Source organism: Zalophus californianus, chromosome 13, assembly GCF_009762305.2.
Source record: "Zalophus californianus isolate mZalCal1 chromosome 13, mZalCal1.pri.v2, whole genome shotgun sequence".
Lineage (NCBI taxonomy): Eukaryota > Metazoa > Chordata > Mammalia > Carnivora > Otariidae > Zalophus > Zalophus californianus.
In genome coordinates, this window is record NC_045607.1 from 11,187,501 (window position 1) to 11,209,496 (window position 21,996).

The 21,996-nt window shown below is 37.5% G+C and overlaps 1 protein-coding gene across 13 annotated transcripts in view; it reads left to right on the forward strand.

Annotated features, from left to right (window-relative positions):
* DENND1A (DENN domain containing 1A) overlaps positions 1 to 21,996 on the forward strand; it is a 503,929-nt gene that overhangs the window by 142,275 nt on the left and 339,658 nt on the right. For 11 of the 13 annotated variants that reach the window (XM_027614760.2, XM_027614750.2, XM_027614759.2 and 8 more), the window contains one exon: positions 18,077 to 18,126. The exons of the other annotated variants lie outside the window; for them this stretch is intronic. Coding sequence is in view for 10 of the 11 variants with exons in the window: in XM_027614750.2 (XP_027470551.2) it covers positions 18,077 to 18,126 (50 nt within the window). In the remaining variant the exon portion in view is untranslated. The remainder of the gene's footprint in view (positions 1 to 18,076; positions 18,127 to 21,996) is intronic. 13 annotated transcript variants of the gene reach the window in all.

Here is a 21,996-nt window from a genome sequence, read left to right on the forward strand (position 1 = left end):
TAATGTTATTTTCTTCTAAATCTCAATAAGCCAGAGACTAAACATTTCTCTTCAAAACTTGTTCATGCCACTGTATGATTTATTGAAAGAAAACTATCTAATAAGAAAATTACAGGTAAAATCCACAGAATTTAGTCCTAAATGCTCTGTTACTGTGAAAGGAAATCTCACACTGACATTGTATAATATGGCATACATGTGTAATATTCACACAAAATTTAAAACAAATGATAAAACTTGATTTTTCTCATTGTTATTACGCAGAGAACCATAAGCAGTAGTGTACCTGGTTTGTATAAAATGTGACATTGATACCAGAAAGATTCCACTAGTCTTTCTATCGTGACTTGTCTAAGCTGTAGAACCTTCAGGTTGGAATTGAGACTTTGGGTTTGTGGTCCTTTGGGCCTTGTGTTCACCAAGCTCACAAAGAATGGAATCAGACCTGGGTGTATCCCATTTCTCTTAGAAACTTTTGAGCTTTCTTTTTTTTTTTCCCCCTCATTCTTCTCCAAAGTGTGGGTGCTGTCATGCTTCCAATCTCATACACACTGCTCAGATTTGATCCACTTTAAATGGTGAGGTCACGTTTGGTCCTGGAAACTTTTTATGACACCATATACATGGAACAGAATTTATCGATTCATTTGAATCTGATTGAGAGGATTTACTTATAAAAGGGTCAAGTGGATCACACTTTGAAATGGCTCTACAACCTGACCTTAAAAAGACTAACTTATAAGTGGCTGCATTTTCTGATTTTTTTCCCCTTTGTGTCTATTTTTGGTGGCAGAAACTGGGAGAGTAGATTTGATTTTATGCATTAATTGAATGAGTGTAATGTACACTGATAAATGTGGTGTCTGCAGAATGTGAGCCAGGCACCATACTAGGTAAAGAAGAGGAGAGAAGAAGTAGATTCTATCCTTCCCCTGAAGGACCTTACTGTCTAGTAGGCTATAAGGGTAATGCACGTTCAGGTCATTTTGTTGGTTTGTAGTACAGTGGCATGACCAGAAATTGGGGATGTCTCTGAAAACTAAGACCTTTGGGTAGTGATACCACCATGTAATCACATTCCTACAATTTCTTGTCCTTGGTTATGAAGCTGTAGAAGGTGGTAGAGTTAACAAGAGTGGTACAGAGAAACCCAAGTGGAAAAGTCTTGAAGCTACCCTTAAAGAAGATCATCTTTTAAGTTTGTTTTAGATGTGCTTTTTCTAAGAGTCACTGTTGATTTTTGGATTTTTCCACCTCTTGCTCAAAAAGGTCAGTTTCCATATTTCTTAGTAACTTGGCAGTCTGGGATTGTAGATAGAAACATAATTTTCTCATCCACAGATACAAAGTCTCAATCTCTTCAGACCCTAGGAACTGATTGTTTAGCATAATAGCAGCAAAGCACCCTGCTGATGCAGCTTTCTTCGAGAAGTGCCACAAATGCCATAAAACGTAGCCATTTTGATGGACCACATTACAGATTTTGAAAAGATTCATTGATAGAATGCAGATGTATAAATGCATCCCAGATTAAACATCTGCTTCCTTGTATATGTTTAAAAGTGTCCTGTTCTTGATGATTGGCTTGGTTTTAATGTTTTTTCAAGTATAGGTTCATGGATGGTTAAACAGTAATCCTAAAAAATCTGTCACGTGTTGCTTCTTATTTCTCCCTGTGTTGTTACAAGTCAAATTTATCACCTTGGACAAATGTCAAAATTCATGCTTTTTAAAAGTGCTGAAGAAAAACCACCTTGTATATAAGGGCTACTCTTCTACCATATCTGTATCATGAATCTCCTCCTCCCCCCTCCCCCATTTCCAGAAAAGGGTGAATTTAAGAATGGGATAGGGTTGGACTGGCTTCTTAATGAAAACTATATTTCAAAACCTTAAACATTTAGCTAAACTCAATCGAAAAATTGATACATTTTTTGACTTAAGTCTTTTCTTTTAAGTTGAAGGTTTCTTCCCAATTTGGTCACTCCCCAGCTGTTACAGTTATATAGAAGGAACTCATTAAAAAGACAAATTCTTTTTGAGCTATTCTTTCTGAAAGCATGCCAAGCTATGCAGCTACGTTGTACTACTACTTACTTGAATCTAACGCCAGGAAATGGTAATTATGCAATCCTTACTTACACATTCTTATTAGAAGTGTTCTCCCAGTTTTATTCTGGCTCCAAAAAAGCTCCACTAGATTTTAGACATCTGTGAATACTTTTGGATCGTCTTGTTTCTTGTGAGTTACTCAATGGTTATAACTAAGTGGACTGTGGCTGTTTTTGAGCTCCGTAGTCTTGAGTCTTAACTTTAGTCTCATGTAACCAGTGTCTGTTGTTCATTGGGCAAGTCTGTGGTCATTAAGTCTTGTTCATTATCCCTGCTAGGTTGCGCCCCAGTCTGCTCTTTCCCTCTGCATTCAACTCTTAGCTTCTCTCCTGTGGACTCTTCCTAATGGCCTACAACCCAATGACTTTTTTAATCACTTCCCCACTATAAGATGGCCAGAGATAGCTTTCTTAAAACCTATTTCAAATCACACCGTTTCTCTTTAGTCAAAACTCTTGCTGGTTCCCTGGTACCTTCAGGATTGACTCCAAATTTCTTAAAAGTTGGATTTCAGGCCCTTGGCAGTCTGACCTTGACTCAACCTCCAGCCTGGTTTCCTACCACTTTTCACTTTATAAGCAGACATAGAACACCTCACCATTTCCCAGCATGGTTTGCTTTCTCCCACCTTTGTTTTTGCCCAAGCTGTTTTTATGGTTGAGATCCTTCCCCAAGCTTCCTCCTGCTCCCCAGGTATACTTCTGTTCAGCATTAATTGCCCTGCTTATATCACTTCCTCTGTGAAACAGGTCCTGACTAAATTAGTCACTCTATCTCAGCACTTGGAGAGCACTTGGAACATTACCTCCTTACATTGTATTATTTATCTGTCCGTCTGTACTCTTCAGGTATGGGAATGACTATAGTCAGTGTTAGAGGCTGTTCTCAGCAGCAAGGATAAATTACGGGCCAGTGAATAATTGTGAATGTGAAGTACGTAATACACAGACATAATTGCTAAGGAGTTCAGATTCCAGAAAGCAGGGTACAGAGGCGTGAATGACAGTGGTGATGAAGAGCATGGACTTTGGAGCCAGACTGCTTGGGTTTGAATCCCAACTCTGTCATTTACTGGACTTACCTCTTTGGGATTTCATTTCTACATCTGTAAATTCTAGAGATAATCATAGGAAAGACCTCCTAGGGCCTTTGTGGGGGTTAAGTGATGTGAAATGTGTAAGAGTGCTCAGGATTATACCTGGCATCTGATAACCAATAATTATATAGTGCCTCCTCTGTCTAGGGACAGATTTAAAGTAGCAGGGTAACCCGGGTTGGGTGCTTTTGTTTGTTGGGTATTAGGGTTATGTGTGATAACCTTTGCCTCCAGAATTTGGCAGATCCTAAGAATTCTGGAAAACCTTTCCTTTCTAAGCCCGTGTTGTTCCAGAGCAAAACTTAGAGAAGTCGCAAAAGGAAGAGACAGTACTTTGTCAAGTAAAGATGAAGAGATATAATCAGAAACGGTTCCTATGTTCGAAAATGTACTGAAAATACGGAAACTCTTTAAATGGTGATGAAGGGGTTTCAAATAACTAATTATTTTTAATTTATTTCAGTTGTAAAATCTGTATATTGAGACTTTGCATGTTCAAAACCTCAGAAATTTAGTAATGTGTCCCACTGTCCTTGTAAATTAGCCCTTTTGGTCACGTATAGTGCTTTATACTCTTGTGTTAGCTTTTGTTTTTTTTAAAAAACTTACATGCTGTAGAATTAAGAGTCCTGTGGCTACCGTAATTGCAAACTGTCTAACTTTGGTCAATTTCAGATTTCAAATGTGAAATAGGATGAAACCCAGACTGTGGACTAGTCTGTATTGTGTGTACATGTGTATATAGCAGGTGGGGGTTGGTGAGTAGAAATGAGAAGGTATTTATAAATTAAGATGGTCTTTTAAAGAACGTTGAGCTTAACAAAGTTCATTTACTTATATGTCAACCTTGTGAGATATGTGACATATTGTTTTATGTTGCTTTTATTCCTGGAATATTCTTATCCAGCAGTTTGTCTAATATTCATCTCTCAAAAGTCAGGTCACATGTCACCACCCCGGAGGGGTCTTTCACATCCCCTCGGTGGCAGTCCTCACACCTTTCTTTTTCCTTGACCATTCTTCTGTCAGAAAACCGAAAACACTTTGTTGCACGTAGTTGTTTATGTACCCTTTCCCTCCCCCAGGCAGGAGGTCAGGGATTCTTGCTTGCTTTGTGTCCATATCTCTAGCACCTGGTCCTCATCTATGGGTATTAGTAGGCCAAATATTTGATATGTAATAATCAATGATTATTTGAATAGCATTCACACTGTGATCTCTGGGCTCAGAACTTGAATGAGGTAGGACAAACCAAGACATACATTTATTAAATCCTATTTTTACCTCGCAGAGGCTTTTAAGATTCTTGCATTTGAATGTATTTCAAACATGATGCCTCTTTAGTAACATCTGATTTTAGAAGTGTAAACTGTAAATTGTTGAGAACATTATTTTTATCAGAGAACTCTTCCAACCTTCCAGATACTTATCATTTCTAGAGATCTAAACTGCTGGTAAATTGAGAAGTATTTCTGAATTTCTAAAATATATCTGTTATAATAAACAGATTTAATGGCAGCTAAAATCTTTGCATTATTCATGTCTCACTTATTTCTTAACAATTAATCATCCCTCCTACAAATTTTAAGTGTTTTCTTTCTTCTTCCTCTTTTTCTTTTTCTTTTTTTTTTTTTGTATGTTTGGCCTAAAGAAAAGTAGAAAATAAGTATCCCCATGTTATAGAAGATCTGGCTTTGGAAAGGTCCCTTTGGGCAAAGGCTTTACTTTTTCAGCCTCATTTTTTTTTTTTCATCTTTAAAACAGGAAGTAATACTAATTTTGTAGAACTGGTAGGAGAAGTGGGCGTGATGTATACACTATACCCGAATTAGTCAAGTTCAATAAATGTTTTCTGGTGTAGCATGAGGAAAATGAAGCAAAGAAAAGATTTTGCTGTTTCCATGTAATTCATGATGTGTCTGGTATTGCATTAAGTACTAGAATATAGGTAAGTCTTTAATGTGGATAAAGAGCCTGGAGTCAAGTAATAAAAACTTTTCTAACATCACGCCCCAATTTCCCATCACAAGGCAGATAGAACAGCTATTTGTTCTTTCAGTATCCTCCAGATAAGCCATGGTTTTCCCTCTAAGATTCTGAGGACCATAGCATCCAATCTAGGATACTTTGAAGAGTGAAACGGGCACCATGATTACACAGAAACAATGAGCAAACCAGGATGCCTGGGTAAGCTGGCACATGAGGCTCCCCTAACCTAAGACCCTGTGACAACACAAACCTTGCACTCCACTGCTGCAGTTGGAAAGTGAGGTGGGAGAGAGGCGTTAGCTTCATTCAGCATGGAGGGCGACCACTGCAAAGTTGTAGCTGTATGAGTGTTTGTAACTGTGGAGACAGAATCCTAATCAAGTAGGAACCAAGAATGAGACTCTCATTTGTAGTCAACAAAGCAGCAAGCTGAGGATTGTGGGAAGAGCTTAAGCTCCAGGGATAGATGAACTTGGGTTTCAGTGTTAGCTTTTCCATTCACTGTCTTCTTCCAGTTAAACAAGTTACTTCACTGCTCTACCTGAAACTAATTTTACTCCACTTTTAAGGTTCAGTTCACACATAAGAGGTTGATAATCTTTATAATACATAAGATTACTGGCAGGATCGTTGAGCACATGTAAAACTTCTAGCACAGAACATGGCACGTATTAGCTGCTTTGTCAGTCTCCTTCTGCTTGTCACTTTACCCCCTCCAGAGAGCAGATGACCATTGGTATGTGAGGAACATAATGAAGCCTGTAGCAGAAGAAGCTTATGTAGGTAATTAGATACTTTAAATTATATACATAATTCTTATGTTTATTAGGAATAAATAGTAAATTTTTGACAGAAATGGCTGATACCACATTTATACAAACTTTAATAGTTTCTTCCATTCCTTTCATCTTCTATATCAAGAATAAATATTGGAGCACCTGGCTGGCTCAGTTGGTAGAGATGTGACTCTTGGTTGTGAGTTCAAGCCCCACACTGGGCATGGAGCCTACTTAAAAAAAAAGAATAAATGCTGTTTCTTTGATAAATTCAGGTCTCCTTTGGCCCAGGTGGTCTCACTGTTTCCTATGAAGATTAAACAAGAAGACCTGTAGACTCTTAGCACGGTGCTTGGCAATAGTAAGTGCTCAGTTAATACTATTTTTTTTCTTTTTTGCTTCTAAATCTCCAGATTATCATCCAGCCATTTTTCAGCACCATTATTGACTGGATATTTTCCTCTGTGCTGGCTACTCCACTAGACACTGGCAGTGGATATAATCCCCACCATTCTTAACTCAGTCAAGTGTGAAAGATAGATCTGTGAATAAGTATATTCCATCCATTTTTCACATTTTAACATCTCTGAAATTGGGATGCATCTTACAATTGATGATAGTTAATTCAGCATTTTTTTCCCCTAATAGTACTGAAAAATATTAGTCTTATAACTAGTGCCTTCTTAAATGCAATGATACGTAACAAATTACTGCAGTGAAAAGTCATGCTTTCTTTGTATACAGGAAAATGGACTTTGGGATCTCAGAAGAAATACCAGATTATTAGGAGCATGTTCTGAAGAGAGATTTAAGCCGATCCTGTTCAAATTTGTTACACTTCTTTTGTTGTTCTCTTCAACCATAATCCCTTTCCACGCTGCTGGGTTATTACTGAGGCTCCTGTATGAGGTTCCTCTTCCTTCTCCGAGGAATTGGAGGCCTGACAGGCACCCAGTTGTGTGTCTTTACCCTCCTGTGGAAATGTAGGGTCCTGAGATTATGGTCAGTTTAATGCTAGGAATGATAGCAGGATTGGTGTGGGAGCTTAGGTGAAGAGCTCACTGAGAATAGCCTCTGAATCCTTTGCAATCCGGAAGACTTGGGGTTTATGGCAAAGTTAGAAAGTGACGTAAAGGACTCAAACCCTGCTAGTGACTTCAGTGTGTTTAGAATAAAGTCCAGGCTCCTTAACATAAGGCCCGTCATGATTTGGCCCCTGCCACCCTATCCAACCTGATCTTTTTTTTTTTTTTTTTTTTTAAGATTTTTAAAAAGTTTATTTGACAGAGTGAGCGAGAGAGCACAAGCAGGGGGAGCAGCAGAGGGAGAGGGAGAAGCAGACTCCCCGCTGAGTAGGGAGCCTGATGCCGGACTCAATCCTAGGACCCTGGGATCTTGACCTGAGCTTAACCAACTGAGCCACCCAGGCGCCCCCCGACCTCCTTCTCTTGCACTCCTCCACTTCAGCATGCCAGGCTGATTTCAGTTCTTTGAATATGCCAAGGGTTCTTGTTCAGTGGCTCTTGCTCATGCTCTTACTTTTTTTTGGCCTTTCTCCCCATATTCCTCTTCCAGTCTTTGACTGGTGAACTCTTACTCATTCTCAAAGTCTGAGCTCAACATGCCACTTCTTGAGATGTCTCTCGTGACCTTCCATCTAATTTCAGGCCCCGATCATTCTGTCAGAGCACTCTCTTCTTTCACAGCTCCTGTGACAGTTGAATTCTACATTCATGTATTCATTTGTAAAGCATCCGTCTTTCTAACTAGATCAGAAGAAGCTCCATGCAGACAGGGCCCATGGCACATTGGTTCTAAAATATTATCTTGCCTAGGGAAATATATCCATTTCCTTTTCTAAGATGACTGAAATACGCTTCATTCCAGGGGCTCCCTTCTGTCTACTTTCTTGTTTATTAACTTTTGGGAAGCTTTTAAGCAATCAGGAGGTTTTCTTCACAGTTATTTTAAAAATTCAACAACCACTTGGCAGATACTTGAATATAAGTCCCACAAATTGATCGTCTCTCCCCCAGCAAGTAATAGTGGTTGTCTGAGCTCATTTCTTGTTTTGATGGGGTGAAAGAGCTTAACGAGCAACAGTGTTCCAGGAACCTAGATGATGCATCTGGATTCTCAACACGCTAAGCTTGAAGTACTTAGGGGACACGAGGCAAAAATGTCCAAAAGGCAGTTGGAATAGAGCCTGGTGTTAGACATAATCTAGAAGTGAGGATTTGAATTTGAGATCTTTACATAATGATAATTAAAATTAAAGTGTAAATAGACTATTAACAGAGGAGAATGCAAAGTGAGAAGAAGGAAGAGAAAATCCTAGGAAACACACTTCAGGGGAAGATGTTGAAAGAAGGGCCAGAAATTGAATAGTGAGAAGGCCCTTCTGTGTTCTACATCGAACAGAACATTGGGTACGTAACATGTGTTGTTGGTGTGAGTGGTGAGTAAAGCACTAGGAAAGACTTTCTTCTCTTTTAATACTTTTTATGATATTATGAACAAAATAACTCTATATTGAAGAGCTGTCAATGATCCAAAGAGCATCAATATATTTATCTGTTAAGAGAGCCCCAGAGCCTTACCTGTGATAGTAGTGAACTGTTAAGAAGGAGTGGTTTCTCTGAAGAGTTTATGCCACAAAACAGTTGTGAATTTTGAGTGGTGGAAATATGTTTGATTTGTAATTCTTTGTTTGTTTTTTGTATTTTAAATAATTTTCCAAAAAGAGAACATGTTTGTATGCAGTAGACAATTAGCCATTTACCGATAACCATGTGTGAATTGTTGGATCACCATAGAGCCAGTATGATTGGCATGGTCATTTTACCTTTCAGAAATTTCTGAATTTGAGTCTTGGTGAGTTTGGGTTATGTTGTATGATGAGGTTCCTTGACTCTCGAGATCAGGGGCTGGCAAACTATTGTCAATTGGCCAAGTAATGCCTAGTGGTGGTTTATGTGTGGCCTTTGAGCTAAGGTGGTTTTTACCTTTATGAAGAGTTGTTTAAAAAAACAAAAACAACAACAACCCAGAAGGATCTGTGACAAAGTCCATAAGTGTCTGGCAAAGCCTAAAATATTTACTGTCTGGCCCTTTAGAGAAAAAGTTTGCTGACTTCTTCTTTAGTGTGTAAGTTGTAAGTGAAACAAACCAAAAATTCCATAGGAAAGCCTCACATTGTTCCAGAATGTCTTGCAGGTCATTACGCTTTTCTTTTAAATAGTGACTTAGACGTTCAGTTATGAGAACATATTTTCGTTACTGCCTTGTGTGACTTGATAGTGTGGTCAGGTAGAAGGCTTTCAGGACTGTATCTCATAAAATAGTTCTGGAAAGTGTTGACATCTATTCTGATACTATTGTGTTTATGGTTTATCCCGGCCTCAGGTAAACATTGGCATGTGCATGTTAGAGGAAGGTATGTAAAGTAAAATAAAACATATATGTGGAGTTGAATTATTTTCTTTGTTTACATTTTGCTGGCCCTCTGAAGAGACACTTTCTAGTTGTCAAAGAATGAAATCCTTGAGTATTAGATTTCGGAAAACTATTTAAATTGTGTAATTTTTTAAAATTTCAGTACTGTTTCGTATCACCTGCCTTCTGTCTTTATAATGAGATGTCACTGATCTGTTCTGAGTATAAATTTCCTCAGTTCTTGAGTCCTCCTGATATCGTTTTATTAGAATCTGCAAGTTGTGGGGAAATAAAAGTTGACTTGAAACAGTTCTGTAATTGGAGATGACTGTTCAGTGGGGCCCTGTCTAATCAATTGCTAAATAATTCTCTCTCAAAAGCAGATTTGAGATTTACATTTTGATCTTCATAGTCTGTTCCCAGTGTTTGTTGATGGTGTCTGACATCTCCTGCCACTGGATAAATAAAGCCTGTTATTTCCTTTTCAACATTTTAAGCGATTACTCTCATACAAGAGCTGAGAAGCAGAAGGTTAGATATATTATCAAACTATGATCCTGTCTATCTGAAGAAGCTGGGAACCTTGATTAATATGCCTTGTTAACTGATGATTTCAGTTCCATACTGGTAGTGCTAGAATAATTTGTATAAACCAAGCAGTACAGATTCCTTATTTTAGCACTAAGACTTACAAAGGCTTCTTTTAGCAGCCTTTAATTTTGTACTTATGTATGTGACATAGCCTGTGGCTGTGATAGCTACTGTGAATCTCCAGTTGTTTGGGGATGAAAGGAGGAGGCAGCTGGAAACTCGGTAGCTACATCTAGCTGTCTACCTAGAGAAGGCCTTGATTTCAAGTTTATCTAAACAAGCTCGACTAATCCCAACTATCTAGGGGGATCCACTGTCAAAACAAGCAGCGTGGCCCTGAGGCAAACACAGCTATACAGAAATGAAGGCTGGGGCTTCCAATACTCCGATGACTGCATACTGGAGGCTTTTTTTCCCCCCTGAAAGAGGGTAAGAGAGGTAGAATTTGCATAATGCCTTTTCATTGGAAACTTTTGGAAGGCTGACAGACCTCCAGCTTATAGATCTGTAGCCACAATACAGAGTCTATAGGAGAATCCTTGAATGACCTAACCATATTGAAAGAAAATATAAAAGCGTCCAAGTATAGCCAAGTGAGAGAGGGAAAGAGGCTGATGCATTGTCTAACATCTGCTGTACTTCTCGTTAGTTTTGTTCTTTGCTATTCTGTGTGGACTTTGGAGAAGCCTAAGACAGCCTAACATGAATCCTATAATCTTCCTTCTGAATATTTATGTAGTGTGCCAGCTTCTAAGCTGTCCTTTGCGTTTTCCTACTTCCCCCTCATTTTCATGCTCTCAAATGAGGCCAACATTTCAAAAGCTAAATAAATGTTTGTGAATGTTTATAAAAGATTTGCATAAATTTGTCCTTGTCTGACAAAGATCACTTTTTTCTTATGCCAGTTCTGAAAAAAATTTTTTTAAGGTTTTGGTGCTTGTCTTGACAACAAAGTCCTGCATCCCAGAACAATGATTGCTGATTAAGTGGGTATGCAATTGTGACTGAATAGGCTTTCAAGATACTGGGTAAAAAGGCCTATCATCTGAAGGCTGAATTATAGAATTTAGAAAATGTTATCAGAAGTACACATTTAAATCTATTTTTTGGTACCATATCATTAGGTAAGACAAAGAGTTCTTACAAGTTAAAAGTATAACCACCCACGGTTTTAAAAATTCTTCTGTATAAATTTTAATAATCAGAATGTTTCAGTAACTCAGAATATCACTTTTCTTTCCTGTGGTTGAACATATTTAAAAATAATTTTTTGACCTGTAGGCACTCTTTGGAAACTGTAAGTCTACCAGTTTTATGTATTAATATGGTTACTGGGGTGGTGATCAGGAAATAAACCAGGCACTCCTTCGAGACCTCTGAATGCACAACCATACCTTGAGAAAATCTAAACTACATGAAATATGTGTTAAGGCTTAATTATAGGACACACACACACGCACACGCACACACACACAGCCCAGACACTTGTGCCACTGACGTGTTTGCTGAATTCATTTATCTTTTAAAATTAGAATGGATTTTGTGGGGTGGCAGGGGATGTTGTGGGCAGAGGTGCTAATTCAGTTCAGAGATATTCAGAGATTGGCAGGAGAGAGAGGTAACAGCCAGTTCTGTTAGTCCTTTGGTTGTATTGGTTTAGAGGCTTAAGTTGTCATTAAGGCACAAACTAGAGCCACTTCTCTGACACAGTTTTTATCACATCTGCTAGGCTTGTGTCCCAAGAGGAGACGTGGAGAGCAGCGAATTCAGCATGGGCCCATTATCGAGTGCTTTTTCGTGTGTTGTAAAAGGAGTGAGACCTCAGGGAGGCTTGGAGCCTCCTCCCGTGTAATGTCCAAGTCAGATTTGAAGGACTGGTGGCAGGAAAGCTTTGGCCTTTGGGTGTGAATTCTAAGAAATAGAGGCACAATTAAGTTTAAAAAATTCAAGGACTTTGAGCTTGATAATGAAAGATTTTTTTTTTCTAGACTAATGTGAGCAGAAAAGTTACCCATCTGTGCACATTTTTGTGTGCATTTAAAATATTTAAAAGCTAACAGCTTTTAATATGCTTACAAAATACAATTTCTATCAGTGCTCTTTTTTTTTTTTTTTTTTCCTTAAATAGTATCTTCCTGAGGGCAAGTTGCTTCTTCAGTGAAATCATGTTTGCAGTTTTACTGTTGGGACCCTATTCCTTTGGTATGTGCTGACTTGTGTTTCCCCTCCCCCATTTTCCCCAATCTTTCTTCCTTTTAGGTATATCGATAATATAAATGTTCAGATAACAGGACTTAAAATGTTTAAGGAAATGAACCAAGCAAAATATTTTACAGTCATAATATTAAGTCCAAGGAATTCTATTACTGATGCCACCAAATGCTAATTGTAAGAGATTTTAACCAATCATTTGTTCATTTTGTAAGGATTTGAAACAAGTGTCAAGAAGTTTACTGACCTTAAAAATAGAGCTCTCTCATTTTCACCTCTTTACCATAAGCTTTCACGTTAATAAAATGAAATCTCAGAATAGAGGATGTGATAATACTGTAAATTGGGAATGACTTTACGTAATTTTTTTGAAGATATGGAGGGATACAAAAGGAAAAAGTGATTTTAAAAATTTTTTCTACAGGATCCACAATTTTTAACTTTGGACTTCAAAGGTCATGAAGATCTATACTTAAAAAGTAGTTTTAGAGGTGACTCTTCAGCTGTTGCAGGTATTCCACCAATGTACTTAATTTAGATATAAAATATAGATACAAAATTTATATGATACACGTTACAAAATATGAATTTCTATACTTCTTTGTAATTTTATCTTTGAATTACAATATTGAATGTGTCTATTAGGCATTATACAAATTAGCATAATGATAACATGTACATGACTCAAAATTAACATTTGTAAGGGGGAATAAAAGTAAACTGGGTGTAAATATTGAAATACACCAAAGAAAGGAAACAGATTCTGTAGCATTTGAGCAGCATTATTAGAAATTTGACCTGGCTTTTATGTTTAGGTGTTGAAAGGCCTTTTTGTAAAATCCCTTATTCAAAGATTTTTCTCACTGGAAATTTTTTTTTTTTTTTGAAGTTTGGCTGTAACTATAATATGGATCTTGGATTTAATTTGACATTTATAGAAAAGGAGAAAAAATTGTTTCCTATTTTCATATTTAGAAATTTCTGATCAACATTCTCGAACTTGGTGCTAATTAAGCTTCTGAAAACTTCTTACCATTCTGTTTTACCCTTCTTCATCATAAGCATTAAAACCTCTGGTAGCTTTCACTCGGAGTCCCTGGTTTTAACTTGAAACGGCTTAGGTTAGAAATTTTGTTAGCTTTTTGTGTGTTTGGATTTTGTGTGTGTTCTGTTTTTAACTTTCAACTTGAGTTTTAAGATCATCAATCAAAGACTTTTCTTTCAAGTCAGTGGCACTGATCTCAATTGCAGGACTTAGACGGTCAGCATTTCCCTCATGCTATTAAAAAAAATTTAAGCATTGAAATAGAGCATTTTAGGAATTTGTGCTCCACTGATCATTTCATCACACATCTACATTTTGAAATGAACAAATAAATTAGATATAAAAAAACTCAGGAAATGTTCTCCCACTGTTTCCCCGTCTCTCCCTCCTTCACTCTTTTTGGACAAAGGTAAATTATCAACTACTGTACTAGCTTTCAGCAAGCTACAAAGTGACTGATTACAGCTCTTTGTATTTTAGAATACATTCATTTACTCAGGCTATCTCTTTCCTTTATTTAAATGTTTTCCTGCAAACATTTTCTTTTTCTTTTTGAACTATTGAAAATGTGTCTCATCTCGCAACATTCTATAACCCCAGTGGACATTATAATCAGCCTGTGCTTTTGTCTTTCAGATGGCATTTATTTGTGGGGTGGTATGTCTGTGTCTGACTGTCGGTTGTTTTCATCTGCTGAATACAACTAATTTTTGTTTATGGGTTTCAGCGAAGCAATGAAAACAAAGTATTGACGTCCAAACTGATGGCTGTGGCAGGATCTTGTACACCTCCCTACCCACACCCCAAATTTAGAGCAAATTGGTTTAGCCTTGTTATTAATAATCTGTTAACTGCATCAAATTGAGTCTTCGGAGTTTTCCTTCCAGATAGGATTCTGTGATGGATAATACTATAAATTTAAAGCTTTACCAGGGTTTTAAGAGAACGCCTTAGTTTCAGCAGAACAAAATCCACTTTCTCCAGATTGGAGCAAGTCCCCTTGATGGGCCTTCTGACCAGAGGAGAATTCACATTGGATGAAATGAATCCAAAGGAGACTGAAGTGAATCTTCAGTTCATTTCTGATTTTTATTTGCAAGTGAATGCAGTGTTAGGTGTGTAGATTTCATGTTTGGTTCAAACTCTGAGGGTTGGTATCACCTTGTGGGCAGAGCTTTGTAGATGTTGTTCCTTTTCTAACTACACCGTGCAATCTGCTGTTTGATACATGCATGACTAAAAGATTTGCGCAACTGTCTGTCCTCCGTGCATCCCCCCCACCCCCTCTGCTCTTATTTCTTCCCACATGAAGTATCGTTGATTTTGTTAGGAAGAAAAGCCGTTTTAGAAATTGCCTATTTCATAAATTGTCTGGTGACACAGGGGTTGAATGCTGAATTCTTGTCTCATTTATTTTGAAAACTTTGCGACTGAACTCACCTTAATCAATGAGCTCAGTGTTGTCTCCAATAAGTTATGTGTTGGATATATTGATTGGGAAGGATTTTAGAAAACCCGTCTGGGGTTTATAATGTCAGCAGTGTTTTGATTATGAAAAGAGTTGGAACCTGGGGACATGGAACCAGGTGGCGAATGTCCTAAAGCCAGTGGTGACATGGTGGACTGGTTCCCTCCTGGGATCTAGTTCATGCCCTGCACTTTAACTGTGGTGACTGGCTACTATAGATTCACTTTTTTGCTCATTAAAATGTTAAAAAATCAAACTGTACATAAAAAGATTTGTGAAAATATAAACTTGGGAATTGATCTGGATAGCTGGCACAATTTTCCCCACCCCCTGCCTTAGCAATGAGGTCATTTACATTTCATCAGCCGTACTGCATCTTGAAGATCTGATTTATGTGGCAGTAGTTGAGGTTGTACTGAGGCTGGTTGTCTGAAAGAGCTTGTGTAGGCAAGAGGAAGAGGGGAGAAAACAGAAAATTACCATTTACAAAGAAAGTTCCCTAGCCAGAGACACAGATCCTAGTGAGAAAAAAGGGGTTGCTAACTGCTCGGTGACTCTTTCCAGTAAAGTTAATATTGAAAGACACTCTGCCATAAATATAATGCTCAAATTATATTTAAATCAGGGTTTTGAAGTCCCCTCTCTTGGGGAATGGTACTTTTCCTCTTCAGGTAATTGTGTTTTTCTTTGGAAATAGAAGATAAGGTGGTTAAATGTGTGTATTTAGGCAAAAATCAGTATTAAGAAAATTGGTTTGTTTCAGCAGGTTTTATTTAGAAGACACATTGCCTGTTTTTCCCTGTCTTCTGCTGATCAAACTAAGAAGATTTTTCAGTTCTGATTGAGATAATGTGTGAATATGCCTAACACAGAGTAGATGTTCATTTCTGTTTTCTCCTCTGACAGCACACCACTGGCTTGTTTGACTTAAATTGGAATATCAAGCTCTTGTAATATCACAAACATGAAGAAACATATTGTAAGGCACAAACATGTGCCTACATTTGCCTATATTCCCCTCTCTCCTCCCCTCCTCCTGCCCCATTGCTTAATTAGACTTATCACTGCTTTCTTGGGTAAAAGGAAAGCTCTTGGGAGGTGGGCTATACCCGGCCTGCATTGGGTATTTTGATATTTGTTCTAATATTATCTGACAGACAAGTTCACGGTTGGTTATTACTCTTGACATTAGAAAGTGGTAAGTAGTTTCTATATTGTAGTGAGTAATAAGTTGGGCATATTAGATTCCTTTGACTCTGCTGTAGAGCACAATGCTTCCTCGGAACCATGGGGGTCCTTTCTTTCAAAAATCTTGAGGCCTTTTGGCAGCTCCACTCCAGCATAGAGTAGAGAAGCACTTCTGCACCTGTCACTTCTGAGGGTAAAGGATAACTGTCTTTGTAGCTGATGTTGGCAGTGAGTGAGCACTGGGTACTGAGTTTTAAAGGATGCTCAGTACATATACTGGAGTCAGGAGATGCTTTGTGGTATCTGAAACCTGATGTGAAAGGAAATTTGTAAGGATAATTTTTTTTTTTTTTTGCATGTAAATCGTAAGAGTTTGGTGCATGTGGGTTAGAGTATGTTTTAGACTGCAGACATTAAACTGATTTCTATGACCTTTTTCCCAATATTTGCCTGATACTAACATTATGCACTGAGAAATGGCTCATTTTTTCTGATTCTTGATTAGCTTTTGCAATTTATTTAAACATAATTAGTTTTAAAACAACCTATATAGATTTCTGGATGCCGCATTATGGAATTAGCTGATGTATCAATAATGCCTCATAGAATGTGCTGAAGTTTTGTTATCTGCTTTTTTTCACTTTTTTAGTTTCCTCTGCCTTTACTCTTTCGTGACATGCCTTAACAGTGGTGTGATATACATAGTACCAGTCCAAGATGATATTAAAAAATAGGATATGCTCAATTGAATTATGTAGGCGGAACATGCTCTGGCAGAGCAAGTCAATGTGCTTTCTGCTTCATTGAGTGGGTTATTAGATTGATGTGGTTTATTTCTTGAATGATAGAACTGGTTTTAAAAATAAATGAAGCGAGAAGCATCAATTCAGTTAGCATTGATAATTCATTATTATTGGTTAGAAAAGTGCTACATTTGTAAACTGATCTATAATTTATCACTTGGATTAGGATTTGCAATGGGCAGGTTTATTTTAATTTGACCCAGCTTCTCAATGACTGAACAATGTGTTCTTCATTTTGTCTTGAAGTTGGGATTTTAAATAGTTAAAAAGCAAATCAAATGCATGAAAGGAATACTTTTTTAAAATTTATAAATGTTGGTCTGTGAACTTATGATAAGCACCAACTGTGGGCTGTCCAAGTCTGCAGTTAAATTAAGTCAAGCTAGAGAAAATTTTATGAAGGAAGTAATAATTAATTACTTGTATATGTGTTTAGCTATGTGTATATATGCCGTGTATGTGGAGATGTGTCTCTTGGGAAAAGTCTCACGCACACGCACGCATCCACTGTGTATTGTGTCTCATATAGTGGTGTTCTTAATGCAAGAAGCTTTTATGAATAAGTCTTTGAAATGTTGCTCTGCTTTTTGTTTCCTTTTTGTACTCTTCCCCTGAATAATGCCATTTGGTCTTATTACCTACATATTTGTAAAAAGATATTTAATCTGGTAGTTTGCTTTGGATTTTCACAAATTACAAGCAGGTAAGTGTTCCCACTTATAATGACACTGACTGAAAATAGTGCATACTTAAAATTATTATTGTTTGATTACAAAATAAATTTATGCCAGAGATGGCAACTTCTTTATAAAGTAAGGAAATGAAGTTTTAAAGTCTAGAAAAAATGTAGTTGACAACATTCAGGGACAATTATCTTCATGTTGGCTTTCTATTCTGCTTGTGGTTTGTCCTATTGATGTAGGGAAGCGTTGTCTAATCCCAGCCCCTCTGTTCCTAGGTAACAGGCAAAAACAGTGCCAGCAACAGCGGCCCTGCCAGGCCAAACCCATGTGGCTCAGTGTTATTCACTCTGATCCATATGGTCAGGCTGGAGATGGTCCCTGGAGGGGTGTTAACACTCAGCAACCCAACCGCCTCCCTCCCTTCAGAGCTTTCCTGCATGGCCCCTGCTGCTTGCCCATGTGTGATTCTTGATTAATTTTTCATTTTTAATGAAGTTTGATCATGTTTATTATTTCTCATGATTGACTGCCTGTACTCCTCCCATGTAATTGATAAAGCCCATATTTCTTCATCTGTCTCCTCTTTCTTTAGGGTAAAGTTGCTAGACTGTGTGCCGTGCTTAATGCTAGATTTATTGGTCCCATTAGATGTATAAATTATCTCTCTTTCTCTCCACAGGAAGTTCTACAGACTTTGACCAAGTTTTGTTTCCCCTTCTATGTGGACAGGTAGTGTCAGATTTTCAAACTTTACTAGAAAAAAAGTGTCAATAAACCTGCTATGGAAAATAAAAACCATACCATTCTTAACATTCCGTCTGTTTAACCAAGATTTAAAACGTCTATGTTCGAAGGGGAGTTGCAATATTCTCCTTTCCTGGGGATTTTATTGACACTATCAAAAAGTTTAAAGCTTGCAGCTTTGCACTGGTTGATCTTTGAGGTGTATTTCGCATGACATTAAATTTTTGATTTTGGTTATCAGACTTGAACCGTGATTAAGAATGGTTGGTATTTATTCCAATGCTATTTCATTTTTATTTAAGTATGAACATATTTAACTTAAGTAACGTTGCATTATTCCATGGCCTTATGAGTATGATATGGACTTCGTTTTTCTTTGATTCAATGTAAAATTTAAATTACCACAAGCCTATCTTGTTTAAAGGTGTTCAGCTATTTGAAAGACATGTTGCTTAATAGTGTCTTGCATTTTAGGTGTCTAAGAATGGTATCTCTGGGGAACCAAGCATTTTCTATAGGTTCTATACAAAAATATAAAATCATCTGAACATTTCCTTAGATTTTTGCATTATGGTAAGCTCTTGGAAAGGTATCCATATAAGAACTCCAAGACAGTTAAAATAGTCTGGCGGATTAAAAAAACAAACAAACACTGGTTAATGGTAACAATTTTGGAAGAGCTTTTTTTTCTCTTTTTCAACTGTATAAAACCGTAATTTACTAACAATACTAATAAAATGTCAAAACAGTCCTCTTAATCTTATTTTCAAGAAATGTCTACTGTGTGTTTCATTACATTTTAAGCATTATTTTTGCAGTCATTTGTGCACTTGATTGTTTACTCTTTAATTTTCTCTTAGAGAATTGAACTATGAACTGTGCCTACATTATGTCTTAAAAAGTCCACTTTTAGTGACAGTTTTTAGAACATATCATAAGTAATGACTGCCATAATATGTTCTAAGAAAGCTATAAAATGGCCCATCTTCAAGAAGAGTCTATCTTGCATTTTGGTGTACCCATGCCTGGCAGGCCTGAAGGGTTTTACTGGTTTCGAGTGCACGTGGGTAGTGTGCTGCTCGGTCCTTTCTACACTTTTGTAGGAGTGGTGTCCCGCTTTGTTTGGCAGAAACCTAAAAATGGTGTGAGATGAGAATTGGTAGCCAAAGGAGTTTAAAAGAGTACCAAAAAGCAGCACTGGAATGTTGCCAACCACTTATAATCACTGTTTTCCCTGGTTCTAACATGTTATTTTTAAGCCAATCAGCCATTGTAGTTTTTCCAGACTTGCGCTTTTTTAAATCCTGGTACCAGGGTTGTTTGAGTAGTTAGCAGGTTGATGCTCAAAACAGAATAGCCTTAATTTTAAGAGGGTCGGTCTTTGTAATGAGAGTCCTCTTGTCTCTTCTTTATCCTGTTCCTTCTAAAAATAGCAAGGAAGTAGGGTTTTGTTTAGAGACGTTTAATGCAAACTTCACATTTATATGTATGAATTAGCGATGCATGAAATTTCCTCCAGTCACTTATAAAATGTATTACAAATTATGGCAAGGGCATATTTATATAAATTAATAAAGCTGAAATGTTTTTTAAAATGTGGTTAGGTATATAACAAAGAAAAACAAAAATACATTTTTACATGACTTCTTGTAAGAGTGGTGATCTGTTTTGGATAGGTATTCCTTAATTAACTTTGTAAACTAATATTGAAAGAAATGTACAATGAGATTAAATCCACCCCAACACACACACACCCCTCCCTCCCTCTCACACCAACCACACTGCTCTACTTACCTGTCTGGGTGATTACATTCTTAGATGGAAAAAAAGCAGAGTCCCTAAATAATTCTAAAATCTTTTTTGTCACCAATGTCCTGATGCATTTTTGTTGTTGTTAGAAGAATATTTTTCTTCTAAAAACACTTCTCTCTAGATCACCCTCCCCTAATCATGTTTCTCATATTTTTTCACAAAACGATTTGGGACAGAAATGTCCCTTTATGGATCTATTTTAATCCTTGCCTTGTACAGTGGTTCTTTCTTACATTTCATTATATTCCACACCCTATAGGTGTTGGTAACTTCTATTGATACAAAACAAAACAAAACAAAACCCCACTTTGAGGACTATAGTTTTTCTCTTCTCTTCCCCACTTCTTTGCAGAGTTTCATGTAGAAGAGATAATAATAATGAAGTTTACTTACAATAAATACAAAGTTTTTAATGTTACTAATTTTTTTTATTACTTTGCAGTTAGCACTGTCAAATGGCTATGCCCAGATTCTGAGGCCCACAGAGCCCCCCCAGATGTATTTTTGATATTGTTTGCCTTAAAAAATATGTGAGCATGGGAGATGAGTAATGCCCTAGGTGATTACGTTCAAAAAAGAAAGCTTCCTAATCTTTTCAGTTTCTGTGCTTTTCTACCCCAAGGAACAGTAATACAACTTTCTGACATTTCTAGTCTATATCAAGAGTGGGATTTTCACAGTCATCATCAAATCACCTGTTAACATTGACATCTTACTGTCTCTTGTGTTGTTTTAAGATTTTTCTTTCTGAAACTAGGACTTATGAAAAATAATAATGCCAGTAGCTCTTCAAAAGAAAGTGCTTTCTCATGTATCACCTCATTTTATCCTCCTATCCTAAGAGATGAGAACAGGTGCTGTTATCTTCATTTGAAAAAAATCTAAGCTGCAGAGAAATTAGAATTTGCCCTAGGTCCCCTAAGGTTGCTAGCACAACGTAGATGTCCATCCCCCAAATGAATGAATACATTTTTCTGTAGAACATCTTGTGGGAAGATGAGTCACCAAATAGAGCAGAAAGGAAGGAAATTTATATTTGAGTTCCTAATTGATTCTAGTCAGCGTGCTGGCCATTTTCACATTAGTACTTCATTTGTTTTTCCCTGCAACTCTAAAAGATAGATGATGGTGGTAGCTCTTTTACAAAAGAGCAAAGGAAGGCTCCAAATGGGTAGCATTATGTTGGGTGATACGGAAATGGTATTAGACTTGGAGTTCTGTCCTCCATGTGTTTCTCAGTCTACTTGAGGAAGTATTATAAATACACATTAAACAGTATCTCTCCAAAAGGACAGTGAGGTTAGGGAAGACTGAGATGGTCAGAGAAAACTTTCACAGTGGGGGAGACTTGTGTTGAGTCTGCAAGGACCGTAAGAAGCGGTTAAGTGGAAGGGAGAGCCTAATACCCCATATGTGCTGAAGAGCAAAGCAGAGGAGAAACCATGAGTGAGCCTAGACATTGTTCAGCTCAAGCAGATGGAGCATGCTGGGGAGAGGGTGATGTGTACCGTGATAGCTTGGGCTCTGGCTACAGGAGGCCTTGAAAATGTGCGTAAGATGAAATTCATCTGGTTCAAATGTCCCATTTTACAGAAGGGAATCCAAGATTTGTAGAGGTGAAATGATTTGCTTATGGTCACAACTAAGTAATAACAGAGCTGGGAAAGAAACACATACTCTTATTCCCAGTGCAGAATTCTTCCTTCCTTCCTTCCTTCTTAAGATTTATTTATTTATTTGTCAGAGAGCACACATGCACACATATAAGCAGGGGGAGTGGCAGGCAGGGGGAGAAACAGGCTCCCCGATGAATAAGGAGCCTGATGCTGGACTCGATCCCAGGACCCCGGGATCATGACCTGAGCTGAAGGCAGACACTTAACCGACTGAGCCACCCAGTGCAGAGTTATTTCTACCTTATGTTGTCCTTGAAGCTCTTGGTGGAGAGGAGTCTTGAAATGACAGTGCTGAGAGATCCCTGTTATCACTCTCAAAAACTTATCCTTATTGATGAAAGCTGTTTCTTAAAAAAAAAGGAAAAAG